The following is a 20031-nucleotide window of genomic DNA, read 5'->3' on the forward strand; positions in this document are numbered from 1 at the left end:
AGAGTATGAACCTCATTCTATAACGATACTACCATCTCACGTAGAGCGGCAACCTCACCACGTAAAGTAGACACCTCCACACGCCATGCACAATCGTTATCGCGTAGAGTACCGATCTCCTCACGCAAGGCATTGACCTCATCATGTAACTCCCTTGACTCATCCCGTGGAGGTGGAGAACAGGGAGATAGAAGTCGTGGCATCTTTGACGGTCGCCTATCATGAGGTGATGGTGGAGAAGAGGCTCGATGATGTGACGGGATAGGTGATGGCTCTCGTTGTAGATGTGTATAGTTGGGTCGATCAGGTGATGGCTCTGGGTGAGGTGATGGCTCTCGAAGTGGAGGAAGTGGAGGCTGCTCATCATTCGTGCCATCAAGAAAACGTTGACTAGCTTGCCACCAATCAGTGGCAAGCTCAGCCTCCGTGGGTGTCAGTCTCTGTAATGGAGTGTTGGCCTCCTAAAAATAAACTCAAACAAAGTTAAACGTCTACTATTAATAACTTGTTTATATATGATAGTATTTGTGTTAACTTACATTATTTATTGTCGCATATGGTATTAAGTCTTCCCAATCCAACAGACGTTTCCTCTTCCAAGAAATAGCCCTAGGAATATCATTTGAAGTTTTTAATGCATATGTCTGCATGCTGGGGAAAGCCTCGAATATCCAAATCTACAAACAATATAATAACAAAAATTAGTAATTGTTAAATAATTAATTATAATTTTGAAAATATTATATAGAAATTCTTACCTTAAAGGCCCAAAAAAAGCCTGACAAAGTGTATTTCGACCCATCGCCACGTAAACTTTTGCGATCATCAAAGGCAGACGACAACTTAGTCCAGGTAGCTTTCCATATATACGAACCCCACGGAAACAGATTCCATGCATTTAGGTCCTCTACCAATAATATTAGCTCCTGAGGAATAGGTTGTCTGGCCTCTCTGCCTAAAAAGCCGGCATACAAAAGTACTAGAAGGCATACTCGGACAACATCGACGTCATTCATCCGAGTAAAACCATCTTTCTTATTAAACAATTTCTTCAGGTCGTCGACGTGTAAGTTCGGCTTATCTATTGACTCATCAGGAAAACCCGGGATAACCATGATGGGCGGGTGATATGAAGAGTGTATCGGCCTACATCATCGTGTTCGAATCGTAAACCAGTGATTAAGCAGAACTCCTTCCGCCCAAAACAAGTATACGCCGGTGGAAAATGAAACCATATCTCTTCCTCACCACGTTGTATACTATCGGGTAGATCGTTAGTCATGGTCTGAAGCCACAAATGAGTCAAATTAGCATCTCCACCCGGATGCTATACTCTCAGCCATGGCCCGAAGCAGGTTTCCTCAAACAATTTTCTTTGTGCATGTGAAAGCTTCGAAGCAATTGTAGTGGCCAGGCTAACTTTATTCCTTAATGTCAATGAAGCCGAAAAATATTTCTACAAAAACAATAAACATACCAAGTTAGATATACCAAAAACTACACTGTGACGATATACAAAAAAAATAAACATAAAGAGTTGTAGTTTATTCTTGAAACTAAAATTTGCAACACTGTTTTGTCTTTTGGTTGAAATGAAAATCGCAACGAGAGAATGACTATCGCAACGCGGAAATGATTATCGCAACGAAAGAATCGCAACGCGAAATGAAAATTGCAACGAGAGAATCGCAACGCGAAATAAAAATCGCAATGCGATTTTGGTTTCTCGTTGCGATTTTCATTTCGCGTTGCGATTTTCATTTCTCTCGTTGCGATAATCATTTTCGTGTTGCGATTTTCATTTTCATGTTGCGATTTTAAGTTTAGAAACTATTCTTCTTCTGTAAATTGAAACTTTAATGGATTGCATTACTTCAACCAAAAGACAAAACAAGGACAAATGCTAACTTCACAGGGTTAAAGACTAAACAGTTTAGCAGTATTGACAACAATCGAATGAATTTAATAAGAAATCTAAGTGAAATGGTTAATCTATTATTGAAATTACCAGTAAACTTATCATCAATTTCAATATGAAAAACCTAAAATAATGCAAAAATTTCAAAATAAAAATAATTAAAAAAACTAACCATCGGAGGATGATTTTCCATTTCTGAATGATTGTGAGGGATTTCTGACCGTGAATGATTGTGAGGGATTTCACCGGAGATGGGGACGGATTTCGCCGTAGAGAGTGAGAGATGGAGATGTGACTGAGTTGTGATTTTAGGTTTTAGGTTATGAGTTGCGATTACGGGATATATTATGGACGGTTCAGTGTTCCGATAATTAATATTCGTGTTTGGAATTTGAAAATAAAATACGCGTAGCGACTCTAATGGCGCTTTAAAAATCGCGTTGCGATTTACGGATACGCGTTACGATTTTACATATTGTCGTTGAGATTTACGGATACGCATTACGATTTACGTATTCTCGTTGCCATTTACAGATACGCGTTGCGATTTACGTATTCTCGTTGCGATTTACTGATACGCGTTGCGATTTTACGTATTGTCGTTGCGATTTACGGATACGGGTTGCGATTTTACGGATACTCGTTGTGATAGTCAGAATCGCGTTACGATTTATATGTTCGCGTTGCGATTTTCATATTCGCGTTGCGATTCTCCAGAATCGCAATGCGAATTTGTACTATCGCATTACGATTCTGGGAACTGATTTGCGATTCTAGAGATCGCGTTGCGATTTTTATTTCGCATTGCGATTTTGTTGGTGATTTTGGCAAATCCAAAAAAGGTTGGTTAAAATCGTATATTATAAGGCATTTTTGGTCACTGAGGTTATTTTCTCTATTATTTTTTTGATTGTTTAATTGATTTGTAAAAGATGATTTGTAAATGTTGATTTGTTTAATTGATGTGTACATAATATTTGTGCTTGTTTAATTGATTGAAATGTAATAGTTGATTTGTTGATTTCAATCTGCATTATGTTGAATGCAAAACAGACTATCGCAACGCGAAAATGACTATCGCAACGAGAGAATCGCAATGCGAAATGAAAATCGCAACGAGTGAATCGCAATGCGAAAATGAAAATCGCAACGCGAAACTAATTTCGCGTTGCGATTTTCATTTTCGCATTGCGATTTTCATTTCGCATTGCGATTTTCATTTCGAATTGCGATTTTCATTTCGCATTGCGATAGTCATTTCTGCGTTGCGATTCTCTCGTTGCGATAGTCATTTTCGCATTGCGATTTACTCGTTGCGATTTTCATTTCGCATTGAGTTTTTCATTTCGCATTGCGATTCTCTCATTTCGATAGTCATTTCCGCGTTGCGATAGTCAATTCTACATTGCGATAGTCATTTCCGTGTTGTGATAGTCATATTCGCGTTGCGATAGTCAAATGAATGTCTAATAAGTGATAACAACTGAACTTATCATAGCAATGTTCAAACTCAAGTTACTAATACATGCCTAACTGAAAATGTTAAAAGTTCACACATAATATACACATAATACAACGTTTGCATTTAAAAATCACCTAAGTTAACAGTCCCAAAAGGTGAAGCCGGTTGTGATTGGGATTTTGATGAGGATCCATATTTTGGTAGAGGAAAAGATGATTGTGATGGCACTGGTGATCCACATGTCAACCTTGTATGACCACTTTCCTTGCACCGACTACATGTCGATCTCTTCTTCTCTTCACCCTTAGACGGTATACGATCGTGACTTTTTGGTTGGCCAGGTAGCCTTCTGTCCATGGCTGGTGGCAAAACTGTTTGTAAGTCATCTGGTATGTCCCACTCAGAAGGATGTGGAATAGGGTAGACAATCTCGCCATAAGTCTGTCGATATACTTCTGTAGTGTAGCAATCCATAGCGTATGCGCTTGAATCATCTTGGTTTAGATGAAGAGAAACTTTTATAACATGGCCACACGGATAACAAGATGTTTGCCATTTCATACAACTACACGTCTTTGCATTTAGATCGACAAGCCCATTTAAGTTATTATCCAGTACTTCAAACAAAGTGTTTGAACATGGTTTAACTCTCGATGACGTTGACTTCACAACACGTTTCGTTATCTTTTTTTCTGTCCATGGTGTAACACGATGTTCCAATGTTCCTGTAAATTTAAATAAATAATACTTAGTAAAATATATGATAAGTTACGAATTTAAAGAAATAATACCTGCATGGTTTCTTTTCTTGTAGTACCACTGTTGAATAGAGGCTCGAAAAAACTCCATTAACATAGTAATGGGTAATTTCCGGGAATGACGACTTAGAGCTGTGATTGATTCTGCACTATTAGATGTCATGAAACCATATCTTGCTCCAAGTTGATATACTCTTGACCATCTTTCAAACCCGACATCTTCTAGTGTTTGAGCACACTGAGGCAAAACACGTCTTAAACAGTTTATATGCTTATTAAAATCCACTTCCCGATAAGCTTTTACAGCCTTCCAGTATGTCCATTTGTGATTTTTTATACCAGCAGACCTTGATTTTAGATTTCTATACAAATGAACACCACAAAGTCCATAAAAAGCATCTGGGAAACACCTTCTAACAGCGTTGTCAATTAAGTTTGCCCTATCGGATATGATTGTCAGATTGCTAATAGGACTTATGCAATCCCTAAGATGCCCCATAAACCATGTCCATGAATCAGAGGTTTCAGATTTGCCAACCCCGTAAGCTATTGGCAGTATCCTATTGTTAGCATCCATGGCTACTGCTAATAAGTTTACTCCAAGGTAACGACCTTTTAAATGTGCTCCGTCAACTATAATAACTGGGCGCATGCAATTAATAAACGAACGAATCTACAAAATCATATACACAAGAAATATAATCATTTAAATGTGAAATGCATGTAACTAACAAAAATGAGTCAACAAAATTATATTGATTTACTAACCGCAGCACCAATGGCGATAAACAGCAACTCAAAGCATCCATCTCTATCTGTTTTGATATGAGTTACCGACCCAGGATTTTTCAGCTTTAAATTATGACAATAAGCCGGCAGTTGGGCAAACGATGCTTCTGGCGACCCCCTCAACAATTCAAGGCATAACATTTGGCTCTCCAAGCTTGAGAATATGAGATACTAATCTTGAACCGAGCATTCATGTCAGTCATAATTTCATGTCCCCGATATACCCTATAATTCAATAACATTAACTCAGCCAGAAAACCACCTAACACCTTTTTGTTTGCCTGTCTATGGTGAGAAAAAACTTGGGTTCTTGAACATGTATGTTTATCAATAAAAGTCATAACATGAAACATTTCGCAATCTTTTATCCTCTTTGCAATCATACGCCACATACAGTTTTTGTCAATCATACACATTGTTTCGAAACGATCTTTGCTTGATTTGTTAACTTTTAGTTGATAGCCATCTTCCACACATTTCGTATACAAAGCTATCTTCAAGTCTTTCTTTGTATCAAAACAATCATCTTTCTTGATACGAATACTTTTTGTGTAACAATCAACTGCTATCTTTACCAACTCTTCTTCCGGTATCTGAAGTAATTCTGGCATATTCCAGTTATACTCTCGTGGCATTTTCTTTGGGGATTTCTTCTTCTTCTTTTTCTTCTTCAGTGTTATATGAATTACAGAATGGATATTCAACATGTTCATTTACAGTCGTAACTTCCTCCTCATTATCATCAACAACATCTTCCTTGGCAACGGCTGTTTCATCATCAAAATTCGGGTATTGACCAATATCAAAATCATTACACGCAGTGTCTGTTTCTTCTTTTGAAAAATCATTAAAATCTGAGTATTGACCAAGATCAAAGTCCGGGTATTGACCAAGATCAAATTTCGAATACTGACTAGTACTCATAATTTTTTCTGTTGGCTCATCATCGTCTAACTGGTCAATACGAAAACCAGAATTTGGTGCTAAAAGTTGATTGGGATTTGGATTAGGGAAAGGTTGTGGGTTTTGAGATTATGTTTGGTATTGGAAATGTAGTGAAACAATATTTGCTTGGTGATGAAATTGTGGTGGAACCATTAAATTTTGAGCACCATAAACTGGGGTTGAAAAACTTAGTTGATTACTACCCGCTACTGACATAACTTCACTACTTCTAGGTTCAACAACATACAATGTAACATCATCACTTGAAACACTAATGTAAGCAATGAATCGTTCAACATCTTCATTGTCGGTTAACAAATAAACTTTACCATTTCTCTGATAAGATAGCCTAAATCCACTTAGGGGCTCTAAATTCAATTTATTTGCAACACGTAACATTAGAGTTTCATAAGTTAACTTTTTTAATGACAGTTTTAGTTGAAGATTCATGGGTAAAGACATATATTGTAAAACACCATGAACATTCTCCCATGACCCTCCAAAACACAAATCTATCCAAACATGATCAACATTAGATGATTTCATTATTGTAAATTAATTTACTAAACAAACGAGCTGCGAAACTAAAACCTATTGCCGGATGGGGAAGGATGTCGTTGGATATAGGAACGGATGTCGCCGGAGAGAGTGATAGATGGAGATGGAATGAGTTACGATTTAGGGATTTAGGTTATGAGTTGCTCCTGCTGCGTAGTTATATACCCAAAACATTTGTGTTGCGAAATTAAGACCTGTTGCGAATTCAGAAATCGAGTTGCGAATTTGAAATTCAGTATTGCGATAGTCAGAATCTCGTTGCGATTTACAGATTCGCATTGCGATTTACGTATTCGCGTTGCGATTTTACGTATTGTAGTTGCGATTTACGAATACGCATTGCGATTTACGTATTCTCGTTGCGATTTACAGATACGCGTTGCGATTTACGTATTCTCGTTGCGATTTACGGATACGCGTTGCGATTTTACGTATTGTTGTTGCGATAGTCAGAATCGCGTTGCGATTTATATGTTCGCTGGAAAATCGCAATGCGAATTTTTACTATCGCATTGCGATTCTTCATAATCGCGTTGCGATTCTGGGAACTGATTTGCGATTCTGGAGATCGCATTGCGATTTTTATTTCGCATTGCGATTTTGTTGGTCATTTTGGCAAATCCAAAAAAAGTTGGTTAAAATCGTATATTATAAGTTATTTTTGATCACTGAGATTATTTTCTCATTAAAAAAATTAAAATACAAACGAATAAAAATAAAATAAAATAATTAAATTAGTAATTTATCCTACAAAATAGAATGATACTTATTAGTTATTACTGGATTTTGAATTGCCATTTCTATTGAAAAAAAAAACAAACGATATAAACTTAAAAATAAGAAATCAAACCTGAGGAGAGATCCGAAAGGGGAACAAATGGAGAAAAATCAGAAAAACAAATTAATAAATTAAAAAGAGAGAAACGAGAAACGGTCTTGGTGCGGGTAAAAATAACAACGGAGGAGAAGCTCCTCCTCTTTCACAAATCTCTTTGCCTCTTGTTGTCCTCCAATCTTTGAACCGAGTTTTGAATGCGTGTTTAACTCGATCAACAATCAAACAACGAGGATCCGGATCAATCAATGGAAACGTCCATAGTTCATATATGATTTTTATGTGAGATTACATCGTCATTGTTTGGGAATTACTAATAAAGGAAGTGGGAGGGGTGAATGGTGGATTAAAAAAGAGAAAAAGAAAAGAGAGGAAGCGGGGGTGGTAGTTGTTTTTCTAAGAGTAATGTCTTGTAGGGGTTAGGAAAATCAATGGGGTTTTGGAAATGCTTCCGCCGCCGCTGCCGGATCCGTCAATATTCAAGGAGTTGTTTCTATAGTTCGCGATATTGGAGATCCTTGTCTTTCCTATTCTTCCATCAAGGTTGTTTTTAGCTGTAAGATTATTCCTTTAACATTCTTTATATCTATATATTCTATGAGTTAAAATAATATTATCGAACAATTTTGTTTCTCGTGGAATCCAAATTTAATTCGTTTAAATTATTTGTTTCTTATCATTGAATCAGAACATTTTTTAAGCATTATAAGGTCTTAGTAGCAAACGTTTGGGTCGAATGAGATCTATGAGCGGAGTCTAGGGTCTTCTTTTGTTTATTTTATTTTTATATTTTGAAAACAGGAAAGGAAATTATTATAATAATGAAAATTTTAATTGGCTAAATAATTAAGGCATTGAGTAAGCTTGAAATAAATAATTAGTGATTGGAACCTTTGTTGAACTGTTAGCACTTTAATAGTTGAATTGTATTTGTATGTTTATGAAGGACAAAAGTTTAAACTGAGAGGGACGGGTTGACGCTGCTCAAATGCAATGAAACATTAATTATAAAGGATATTAGCAACTTGGTGTTTCCGAACATTGAACGTTGTGCTCTCACTAATATAGTTATATATTTAGAATTTATGGTCTCTGAAAAACTGAACCGATACCATGTAATGTGAGTTCAGATGAATTGCAGCATTTCAGTCTTACCATCTTAGCAGACCAATACTATGAGTAATGATTGTTGTCCATGTATGGAAATGTTTCTTTACTGGCTCTCTCCATTTTCTATTTTGATAATTTCAATAATTAGAGAAGAAAGTGGCTTCATTACTTTTGAAAAAATTGATTTCCACAAAAATGTACCTGCATTGGTTTCCCATTTTCTGATTATGGTGTGGCTATGGTAATTTTTTTTATCTATTTCTATATTGATAATCTAGGTACTTATGATTTAGGTAGGCAAGATGCTTAAGCCAGAGAAGTGGCATGCCACTTTCGATAACAAAGGGAAGGTTTCTGGTTTTCAGAAAGCACTCGAGTTGATTATTCTGGGGGTATTCTGCAGTTTCTCTTTCCCTTCTCTTTCTCCAATCATTTGTTTCAACTATATTGTTTATTACGTGCTTTCTTATTGCAATTATTTTTTGGAAATCTGTTGGTATTGCTATTGTACTTGCAGACATGGATTTTGATTGTTGTCCATGGTGAAATCTGATATGCTCAGATTTGTTTCATTATTTTTTAAATAAATAGGCTTCAGTAGTAAATTGATCTCTAAACTATACCCTAATTTTCAGATTTGTACTTAAAGGGTTTTTTGGTCAGAAGTGGTACCTAAAGTTTTAATTTTGTCCCAGTTTACCCCCAAAAAAATATTGGCCACTAAGAATGCGGCACATGGCATGTTCTTATTGTATACTGTACACTTTTTGGGGTAAAATGAGATAAGATGATAGTTTAAGTGCCACTTTTGACCAAAAAACTTCAAGTACCAATCTGAGAATTGGAGTATACTTGAGGGACCAATTTGTTAGTAAAATAGAATAAATAATACCAAATGTTATGAGTTTGTCAATCATTATTCTTCCTTTCCTACCAATTAAATTTTTAGTTTTTATATCTAGTCATGTTCAACTTTGCATGTTTATATGCAAATTCTTATTATATATACCCCCTACCAATGGAAATATCTATATTTCACACCTTCCTGGACTGTATGGAATTTTAGCAAGGTTTATCATAGATGGCAAATGGATAGTTTTTGAGGGTATTAACTTGTCCAACATTAATAGATGTGTCAGTTAATACCTTATATGATGTGTCAGTTAATACCTTCATGATAATCAAACCTGACTAATTTTTTCATGTTATTTATATGCATGCTCTATTTTATGTCGCTACTAATGACTCACTAGTTTCTTGAAGTTCTTTAATTTTTTGAGTGCTTCCGTTTCTAATTCTTGTGTGCTTAAAATGTAAACACATTTGGGTTTGGCTTCTAGAAATTTACATGGTTTATGACCTGCACCGATCTCTGGGCTTAATGGCACTTCTCCTTTGTTTTATTTGCATTTATGACGCTTGCTGTCATATTTAATCTTTTTTATCATTCTGGGTTTATTTTCCCACATACCTTTCTGCGACCTCCCTGGTTCTTAGGTTAGGTAATCTGATATAATTCACGAGTGCTTCTTTAATCAGCCCCATATCTCATATAATATGACATCTTAGTTCATAATTAAGAGGTGGGAGGCCAAATGTTGCTTCAGAGCACTGCTTGGTTGCATGAGGAATAAGAGGAGAAAATTCTATCATTTTGTTTGTTCCATATATTGCACTTGTCACCTTCTTTACCTTGACTAGCTTTAAGATTTAAGTGATATTGCTACTGTTTTTCAGATATTGTCGTATTTTCTTTCCACATATCTCCCTTCCCCTCCAAATTTGTATGCACACGCTCACATTTTCTGCAGTTTGGTGCAAAACTTTAACATCAGTTTATCTCATTGATATTAGGGGGTTCATCCGTCTATAAGACCAGAAGTTTGGGAATTTCTTCTAGGTGTCTATCCATTGGGGAGCACTGCAGATGACAGAAGGCAATTAAGGAGGGCCAGGAGGTCTAGTACTGTTCTTTTTCACTTTATATTCTAATAGTCTTTTCCTTGTAAGTGCCTTTCTTAGGCTGTTTTGCTTGCATGTCAAAGTAACTGAATATCATTTTTCAGTTAAATATTCTTATGTAATCATACTTAATTGTCAACCATGGATAGGTTTTCAATCAACATTATATTTAATGATTATCTGCACTATCCATTATTTCTTCTCTTTCTATTGTCAGCAGATAGACAAATATGCTCATAGTCATATGTAGGAAATAACTATCCAATCAAATGACTGAAAGTTTGACTCGTTAGGGAAGTCTTATTTGTTATGGTATGATTTAGACCAGTTAAACTACCTTTTTGGAGGCTCATGTTGGAAAGGATTATAATTTTACTCATATTAGCTTTTATTATTTAGGGATAATGTTTGTAGTTTATCCTTATCCTCTTCATCTGCTATTGCAAGCTATAAATTCTTCAAATGACAATAATTTTAAACAGAGAAGCATACTATGGTTTTAAATGCTGGGAAAAGTGCTCAAATTGCAATGCATTGAAAATACAGCTAGGGCACAGAAGATTAAAGGGCAGTTTGATTGCAATGCATTGAGAATACACGTCAGCACTATTTAAGAAAAATATACACACACACGTGTCTGTGTTCATTTTGGAAAAGGCTCTCTCTTGATTAAGCATTTGTAGAGATGCTTGCTATCTATGCATCCAGAATTGATGACTTGTTTATTTTAATAGTTGAAATTTTCTTTTTAGAAAATTTCTCTGTGGTGCTGGGAATTTTTTGTATTCCACTATCCTTTGTTCAGATCAAGGCTCTGTTTTTCTGAATTCTAAATATTTAACAGCTGCATGGAAACTATGCAGGGAACGTTACAAGGACCTTATAAAGCAATGCCAGGCAATGCATTCAAGCATAGGCACTGGTTCACTTGCCTATCCTGTGGGTTCAAAAGTTATGGATATGAGGACTCCGTCCAATGAAATAAAAGTTAAGCGTAGAGAAGCTTCCACTGATGGTACTGGTAAAAGAGAGAAATATTCTGATTTCAGTAATAACTGTTCTGATAAGTCGTATGTTGACCAAAGAGTGCTTATTAGTAATTCTGGTGACCTTACAAGTGTCAGGAGAAATGCTGACAGTGCTGCATATGATTCTTGTTCTTCATTGACTTCTGATCCATGTGGTCCTTGTTCCTCAAAAAGAGGTGGAGGCTGTTATGGGTCAGAATTCGTAACTGAATATGATTTTAATTTTCCTTCATTGCCAGTAACAGATTTGTTTGAGAAGAGTGAAGATGAGAAAGAATTTGATGCAGAGGTGTATTCCACTGGATATAAATTGATTTTTGAGGATGATAATATGCATAGTTTTCAAATCAATAACAATGCAGATTTAATCATGGAATCAAACATTTCATCCTCACTTTCTGAAAATATCTCACGTCGATATAACACTGAAATTGAGTTGGCGACCCATTCTGATGGCTTTGAGCCAGTTCTGAGTCCCAACAATGTAAGTTGTAAAACAGAAACAGTTAACAGATTAAGCATACCAAGTGTCCCAGAAACACCACTGGTAAATGCAACCAGATCTAAAGAAGGGGCTTCCCAAGAAGAAAGAGTAAGTGAATGGCTTTGGACTCTGCACCGAATAGGTAACATCTGTTATTTGCAGTTTAAAACATTTTCCCCTTTTTGTATTCCATTGGATGGATACTGTTTATGTGTTTTTCTTCTTAGCTGACAAGATTTGTGTTTTCTCAGTTGTTGATGTGGTCAGAACGGATAGTCATCTTGATTTCTATAAGGATACAAGGAATTTAGCTAGAATGTCTGATATTCTCGCTGTTTATGCTTGGGTCGATCCTACAACTGGTTATTGTCAAGGTTTTAGCCTTTTTGCTGAACCTTTCTCTTATTTTTGTTATTTATTTGGTGCAAAGCTGTGAAAGATTCAACTTTAGGTTTGAGTTTTAAACGTCTAGTGCTAACTGTTTTGCTTGGATTTTGATCTTAGGTATGAGTGACCTGCTGTCTCCTTTTGTTGTGCTCTTTGAGGATAATGCAGATGCATTTTGGTGCTTTGAGATGCTCATTAGGAGAATGGTAATTTAAACTTGGTGAATATGTTGATCTTGATCATTTATGTTTTTAGCATCTCTTTTCCATACGCCTCCAGCGTGAAAACTTCAAGATTGACGGGCCAACTGGAGTGATGAAGCAGCTGCAAGCACTGTGGCATATTTTGGAATTCACAGACAGGGAAATTTTTGCACATCTTTCGAACATAGGTGCTGAAAGTCTTCATTTTGCATTTCCAATGCTGCTTGTTCTGTTTCGGCGAGAGTTATCATTCAATGAGTCTCTTCATATGTGGGAGGTCTGTGCCCTTAGTCTCATTTGATCCTATCAATCTGTTTCAATCTTTGGTACTACTGTGTTATAATATGCATTGTGATAAAATTTGAACGGGCATAAATAGTCACCTGGTTGAACACAAGGCTAACAATAATAAGGTGGAAAGCTTTTAGCACTAATTTTGTTGCCGCCCATTTTAGGGCATACTGCAATTGCTATCTTCTTTATTTCACTCTTGATTGGGCCCCATATGTCCGGAATTTTGTCCCTGTTTTTCACCATTGCAGTTCCTTGAGGAGCACTGCCTGTTGTGATCAGTGATGCTTGTCTTACCTAGATAACTCAAACCCTGGACTGATGGTATTTAACTATTTATAGATGAAGGTCCTGAAACCAACTTGTGGGGTTTGACTTTTGAGTACTGCATCTATGAGGGCGCTTTTACAATATAATGTTAAAAGAATAGGGCCACATGAAATTACTTGAAATTTCCAACAGATTGCTCTTTAAATTGACAGAGATCACCATAAACCTTTATACAGTGTAGAATACATGTTATTGATTTGCATTTTAATCAAGTCTCAAAATCTTGATTTGCTTCACCTAATTTTATTGTCAAGTTCAATTTTTCAATGTCTGAGGTGCAGTTGATGACCATGGTTTCTTTGAAATGGAGTATTAGCCCTTTAAGGAAGTTGAGAAAAGAAATCGTGTATCTCTAGAGTTTCTCAGGATAAGCATGAAACTATATTTTACCTTGTCATATTCTTTTGGGTTTTTTCTTTTTTGGTGAGATTGGCACTAAGAGTATCAACCTCAATATAGATGATTTGGGCAGCTGATTTTGATGAATCTGCCACCTGCAATTTAGAGGACATCTGTCTAGATGCATTAATTATACAGCTTCCTCCGGATTCTGCAGAAGAAATCAGAGAAGAAAACCTAGAAAATGGAGATGATGGTGTAAAGGGTGACCTACAATCAACACATTCTTTTTCAGCATCAGCTCATCGCTTTTGTGGTTTGACAAAGAATTTTTTGGCTAAAAGTAATATCCTCCAATTTTGCGGCGTTGTCCCATCAACTAGGAAAGGAGATGACAATTTACCTGTATTTTGTGTAGCTGCTATTCTTGTCATGAACCGTCAAAAAATCATCAAGGAAACCCATTCAATAGATGACATGATAAAGGTAATTCCCTTAAAATTAAAGTTGTAGTATCATCCTCTCTCTTTACACACACACGCACAACTTTGAGTATCCATTCTATTCACAACCCTTCTCAAGTAGAATTTATTAAATTTACCAAAAGTGGAGAATGCTTTTTCTTAAGATGCATTGTTATTATTTTGCCCTGCTGTAGAAAGGTAGAAGAGTTGTGTTCTCTTCTGCAAAATAGAAAGGAACTTGGACAACATGTCGGATAGATATGATGTTGATCAAAGTGATGCCTCACCTTTGGAATGGTGCTTTAGCTTCACTATATTGCAGCCTTGCAAGTGAAATTTGGGGGAGTTCACCTGTATTGCTTGATTTATTTATAAGTTGGTTCTGTACTAAATTTTTATATATACTATTTTTGTGCTTAAATGAAATTTAACCTACCAGAGAAGTCAGGTTTTGAGTGAGTGCATACATATCCATATTTATGGCCCTTCTATTTCCTGCATAACCTGTTATTTTTCCATGGCTTTCTCTCTGTTATGCGCATTCCCTAAATTTTGGATGTGAGAACTTTTTTGATGGAAGGGTTGATTTCTATGTACAATATTTCCAAAGTGGAAATGATTACTGACAATACTTTTTTTTTGTATTTTTCTTTTGTAGAAAGAACTTAAAAATTAAGATGGGGGAGATTTCCCTTTCTTTATCTTGGATATTTGGTATCCTTGCTTTGATTTCAATTGTTTTTCTTTTCTCTTCTATTGCAGATTTTCAATGATAAGCTTCTGAAAATCCATGTTAAAAGATGCGTTGGTGCTGCAATCAAGCTCAGAAAGAAATATTTATACAAGGTTAGTAATTTACGAGGCAATATGTTAATTCAACACACTACTGTGCGATGAATCCTTAAATATTTTGCTTCTTTCTCTGGTCTCTTTTTCCAATGACAAAATGAAGGTGCTCTATATTGGAAATTCTAATGTGCTTAAACATGTGAAAACAAGTACCCAATTACCCATGTGAGAAGATGCGAGTCAATGCATGATAACTGATAAGTATAACCTTTTCTTTTTTACTTGATTGCTGAGATATATAGTCTTAAATGGAGCACGGTGGTTTGATATGATTCATATAGCGAACCTCATCTTGGAAAATACTGTGTTGTTCTTGCAATGACTTTTCTTGATTATCAAATTGCATGCATTACATAATTTCCTGATAGAATTAATACTGTTCTTTTGTATCAATTTCTCCTTTTGAATGGATGGGATGAGAACATTAACATGTTGAATGAACATAATTTTTATCTCCATTACCAAGTTATATTAACTAGGTGGCATGTAAAATGTGTAAATCCACAGTTTGCCAATGGACGTGCATGGCATCACTTGTTTTGTTGCTCCATTAATTGTTTCACTTTCACAGTAACCTTTACTAGTCTAATGTTTCATTTCAATCAGCTAATCAAGAGCAAAGGCCACATAGATCGCAGTATTTAGTAAGGTCTGCAACATTTCCTACCTACTTTCACGGAAATAGAAGGTGACAGCACTTTGAGCCAGTATTTTCTATCCGGATTTCGTAGTTTTGACATGGCATGAAAGTTTATGGTGGATTTTATGATGGTATATAAAGCAAAATGTTTTTGTTGTCCAAAGATTCATCCAATTTTTTCACCATCATCCTCAAGTCTGTTCCAAGGTAACTACTGTCCTGTTTATATTCCGTTTTTCAGCAATAGTGTATTTGATGCAAAAAGAATGTATACAAATATTCATATTGAAATTTTGGGTGGAGTGGACTTGCTATTACATGCTGAGACAATTACACATTTTCAAGACAAATATGGTATTTTGGTTAAAATGATATATAGGAAATTTAGTATTACTATTTGGTGAAATCTGGAGGTATTATTAATTTATGGAAGACTTGAACTGTGGGTTATGTAGTTTCAGGGAAAATCATGACATATTTGGAGATGGGTATAGAATATTACCCTCCAAATACATTAAAAACTAATGCTGAGTGTGCATTGATAGATCATGTTTTGTGGAATCAATTTATTTTGCATCATGGTGGGTTGTGCTGTAACTTACACAGTTTTCCTCCTCCATTTGTTGAAGGCAGGAAGAAAGAATGAAACCATTTTCTCAATGTTGATACAGATGTAAGTAAGCATTTAGCAATTAGAGGGAAACCAACCTGTCCCAGGTTAGGCCGCCATCATCTGCCTATTTTTACAATTCAAATGTCAAATTGTGCCTAAATACATGTCAAATATGCTGTCTCTAGTTATAGATAATTGTTGAACTCTTAGCATTTTTTCTGTAGGACAATTTAGGTTAGGATTGTTTTTGAAAAGAAATTCTCCACAATGTTACTTTTTCTAAATACATTCATACCCTCAATTCTTTTGAAATATTTTATTTAATTACTAATAGAAATAATTTTCCCTGCAAATGGAGTTTAATCCCTTTAAACGTAACATTAATTCAAGCCATATCTTGAAGTGTCACCATTATGCCATCGAATATTTATTGATATTTTTTTTGCATAACCATCGGTATCTGATTTATTAATCGACTAATTCGGATCAAGTACTATAGAGACGATGGTGACTCTCCCAATCTAATTTGCTCCATTCATAAATGTCAAGATTCCAACCCCTAACTTTACTTAAGGGATTTAGTGTCTCGTTTCATTAGACCAATTGATTGGTGAATCTTTATTGTTATTATTGACTCAAATCAACAAACTAACCATTTTCAAATTTTATGCTATGATCATTTTTTTCCTACCATGGATTTCAATTTGTTCCATTCAGATCAAGTACTGTAAAAGTTCAATATGGATAATGGAGACGGCCCTTTTAACATAGTTTGTTACTTACGTAGATGATAAGATTCAAATCTCTAATCTTATTTAAAGAATCTAATGTTCCATCTCAATGGACCAACTAATTATTGGTTTTTATCATTGCTATTTGGTCGTTAATCTAAGGTTTTTTTGCTTAATCACTAAGTTGTTTTGAATCAATAATGAATCCAATTATTAGGTTAAATCCATACCATAAATTGTAACCTAATAGCATCGTAAGAATCAACCCTACTTATGGTGCGTATGTATATTCCTATCCTAACAACAAATTGACAATAACAAAGACCAATCACAAGCCATGTTAATTGGGGTTCACTTTCCCGAGTTTCAAGTAAATTATACTAAAATAATCACAAAGTTAGTCCAGCTATGGAAAGAAAATTAACAAAACCAACCATTAGGTCCCTAAAAGGGAATTTAATTCATCATAATAAGCTACATCTCAAAATAATAACAAGAGCAATAGTGTGGATTTCGATTTAATATGGTTAAATAAACAAGGGTAAATTACATTAAATGGTCACTTATATTTGAGTAAATTTCTTTTTCCCCACTGATGTTTCAAAATCAATAATTTAGTCACTAGCGTTATCGATTTATAACAAATTGAGAGTGACGGAATGTTGATGCCACACGTTAACCAACTAACTTGACACGCTAGATCGGTCGTGTGACTCATCTAGATTGTTTCCCACATTACATGTTTACTTAGTTTCTTTCTTCCTCTTTTTCCCATTAGTTTTTCATGTATTTGATCTATCATTTTCTTTTTGAAACAACGGGGACCTCTAGTTTAACTTCGTTTACCTAGGATTCTTTCTTTTATCTATCATTAGCCTTTTGAAACACCGGGGGCCTCCAGTTTAACTTCGTTTACCTATGATTCTTTCTTTTCAGCCCCCGTCATTGCTTTTTCTTCCTTCTTCTCATCCTCATCCATCGTTTTTTTTTTCTTTTTTCCTACTCTACTTTTCTTCCTTCCTTTTCAGCTTCAGTAATGACTTCATCTTTCTTTTCAGCTTCAGCAATAGTTTCTTCTTTCTTTGCTTCTTCAATCCAATCTAAAATAGTTCTAATTAATCCAGTTATGGATAGTGCCTTGCAAAGAGGGGTGTGAAATTGCAAGGCATTTTTGGTCATTCGTCCTCTGTACTTCGCTTAAACATCCAAATTAGAAGATATTTATGGGAACATATATATGTTTTCTTTTCAAATGTCCTTTCTTTTCTTAGTTTAATCCATGGCTTAAACATATATACTACGCTTGTTTGAATAACTAAATTTGAAAGAATTAATATTTTAATCAAAACAAAACACATAAAATTTACTAAATATTAAATTAAAGAAATTTAAATTTTCAAAAATTATAAGGTTTAGATTAATCACCTATCAATATACATGAATTTGAATAAAGTTTGAAAGTAAAAAATAATTAAAATAATTACAAAGTGTGTTATTATTGCGTATTAATCGTATCCCTAAACACCTTAGTTTAATAGGTATACCAATTATTCCTGCAATTCCATTTTATTTCATCACTAAACATATAATTTTATTTTATTTTGGTCATTCGTCATTAAAAAATAAAAAGAATTGCTGGCGTAATTTTTTTTAATGATGACGTGACATTATCTTATTATGATATGTTAACATCACTATTAATTTTTTTTAATAATAGATTATCAAAACGGAACAAAAAATATAAGTTTAGTGATGATTTTGAAAAAAAACTGAGTGACTAAAACCGAACCGCATAAATAATTGAGTAACTAAATACATAATTTACCCTAGTTTAATTTATATTTATTTTATTTTTTTGAAATGATCTCGGGTGATTACAAAATAGTATATGTTCATAATCTTTCTTAATCATTGCCAATATATACTCTACATACATAGTTACTCAAATTCAAGACTTCTAGAAAAAATAATATTCTTCTCCATCACTAAGATCATTTGATGGGTTTTAATTTATATTTATTAAATGCATTGCATTGTGTTCAAATTATTAGATGCGATACTTTTTAATGAGTGGGAAAATCAAATGTTAAAATATTTTATTAAAGAAATTTCATAAGAAAATTGTAATAATTAATATAACTTCCAAACAAAAAGATAAGCACAAATAAATGCAGTCCAATAATTGGGAATCTGACAAGTGACAACTATGGTATGGGGAGACCCATCACTCGTATAAGAGACATTTATGGAAGCCTATATTCAAGTCAAAATAAATATTATGTTTCATTGTCAACCAAGTAAATCATTGAATTACCCTCCACCCCTATTTTGTGGAGACTCGACAATGCTCATATAATTATATACATTATTTGTTTTAGGAATGAAATTTTGGTAAACAACTATGATATATTTATATTTGGACTATACATTTTTCTCATTTAGATATCTAAATTATTTTTTTTGTTAATTCGGGTATCTAATGTTACAAACGTTATCATTTTAAGTACTTTATTTTTAATGATCGTTAAATTTTAATTTGAATAAATTAAAATATATAATTTCCTCTTCCACTGTTTATTCAAGTACCTATCGTTACAAATGTTATCATTTTAATTATCTTATTTATATAATTTTAATTTCTTATTTTTTTAAAAAATAAAAAAAATATTTTTAAAATAACCTCTTCCCCCACCGCGGTCGTCCCCCTCCCTCCCGCCCGTTGAATGCTTCAATGCTTGAATGATTTATAAAGACTGAAGCAAGGAAATGAAGGGAGAACTATGGCCTTGTACCTCAAATACCAACGAGACGAGCGAAATTTACCGGAACAAGGTTTTGGCCGTTTGTACTTTGAAGATTACTTCATGCTGATTTGGAAAAATGGCATATTCCCTGCTAATAGGAAAAGGGACGGCCACGAAGAGATGGGGGGTGGGTAAGGGGGAAGACGCGGGGGAGGGGAAATTTGTTTTTGTTTTAAATAATATTTTTATTTTTCAAAAAAAATATAAAAATTTATCGCAACGTGACACGTTTCACTTAACGAAATTTTTTAATATCATTATGGTCGGAGTTCTTAAAATGGTAACTATATAACGTTATGAAAATGTATTGACTAGACAATAATTTAGACACCTAAATGGAAAAATGTATAGTTTAGGGTTTGGACACTTATTTTTATATTAAGCCTTTTTATTTTAAATATAAAATATAAAGTGGTCTCAATAGTCAAGAGAATATTGTTCTTCCTTAGGTTTTGAGTTCAATCAGTTGCGTCTGCAGGACATATGTTGTCAATAATTAAGAAAGATTCTGAATATATATTATCTTAAAAT

General features: G+C 34.5%; 1 protein-coding gene across 1 annotated transcript; it reads left to right on the plus strand.

Moving 5' to 3' along the window:
* Positions 1-268: 268 nt before the first annotated feature.
* Positions 269-15731, plus strand: LOC120139616 (small G protein signaling modulator 1-like). The gene is made up of 11 exons (XM_039154781.1): positions 269-307; positions 7689-7808; positions 8669-8767; positions 10230-10333; positions 11201-11991; positions 12101-12223; positions 12354-12442; positions 12516-12716; positions 13520-13885; positions 14626-14709; positions 15319-15731. The coding sequence occupies exons 1-11, from the start codon at positions 269-271 to the stop codon at positions 15355-15357; spliced, it is 2055 nt and encodes a 684-aa protein (XP_039010712.1). The 3' UTR covers positions 15358-15731.
* The last annotated feature ends 4300 nt before the right edge of the window (positions 15732-20031 follow it).

The sequence above is a fragment of the Hibiscus syriacus genome, unplaced genomic scaffold (assembly GCF_006381635.1).
Source record: "Hibiscus syriacus cultivar Baekdansim isolate YM2019G1 unplaced genomic scaffold, ASM638163v2 tig00110764_pilon, whole genome shotgun sequence".
NCBI lineage: Eukaryota > Viridiplantae > Streptophyta > Magnoliopsida > Malvales > Malvaceae > Hibiscus > Hibiscus syriacus.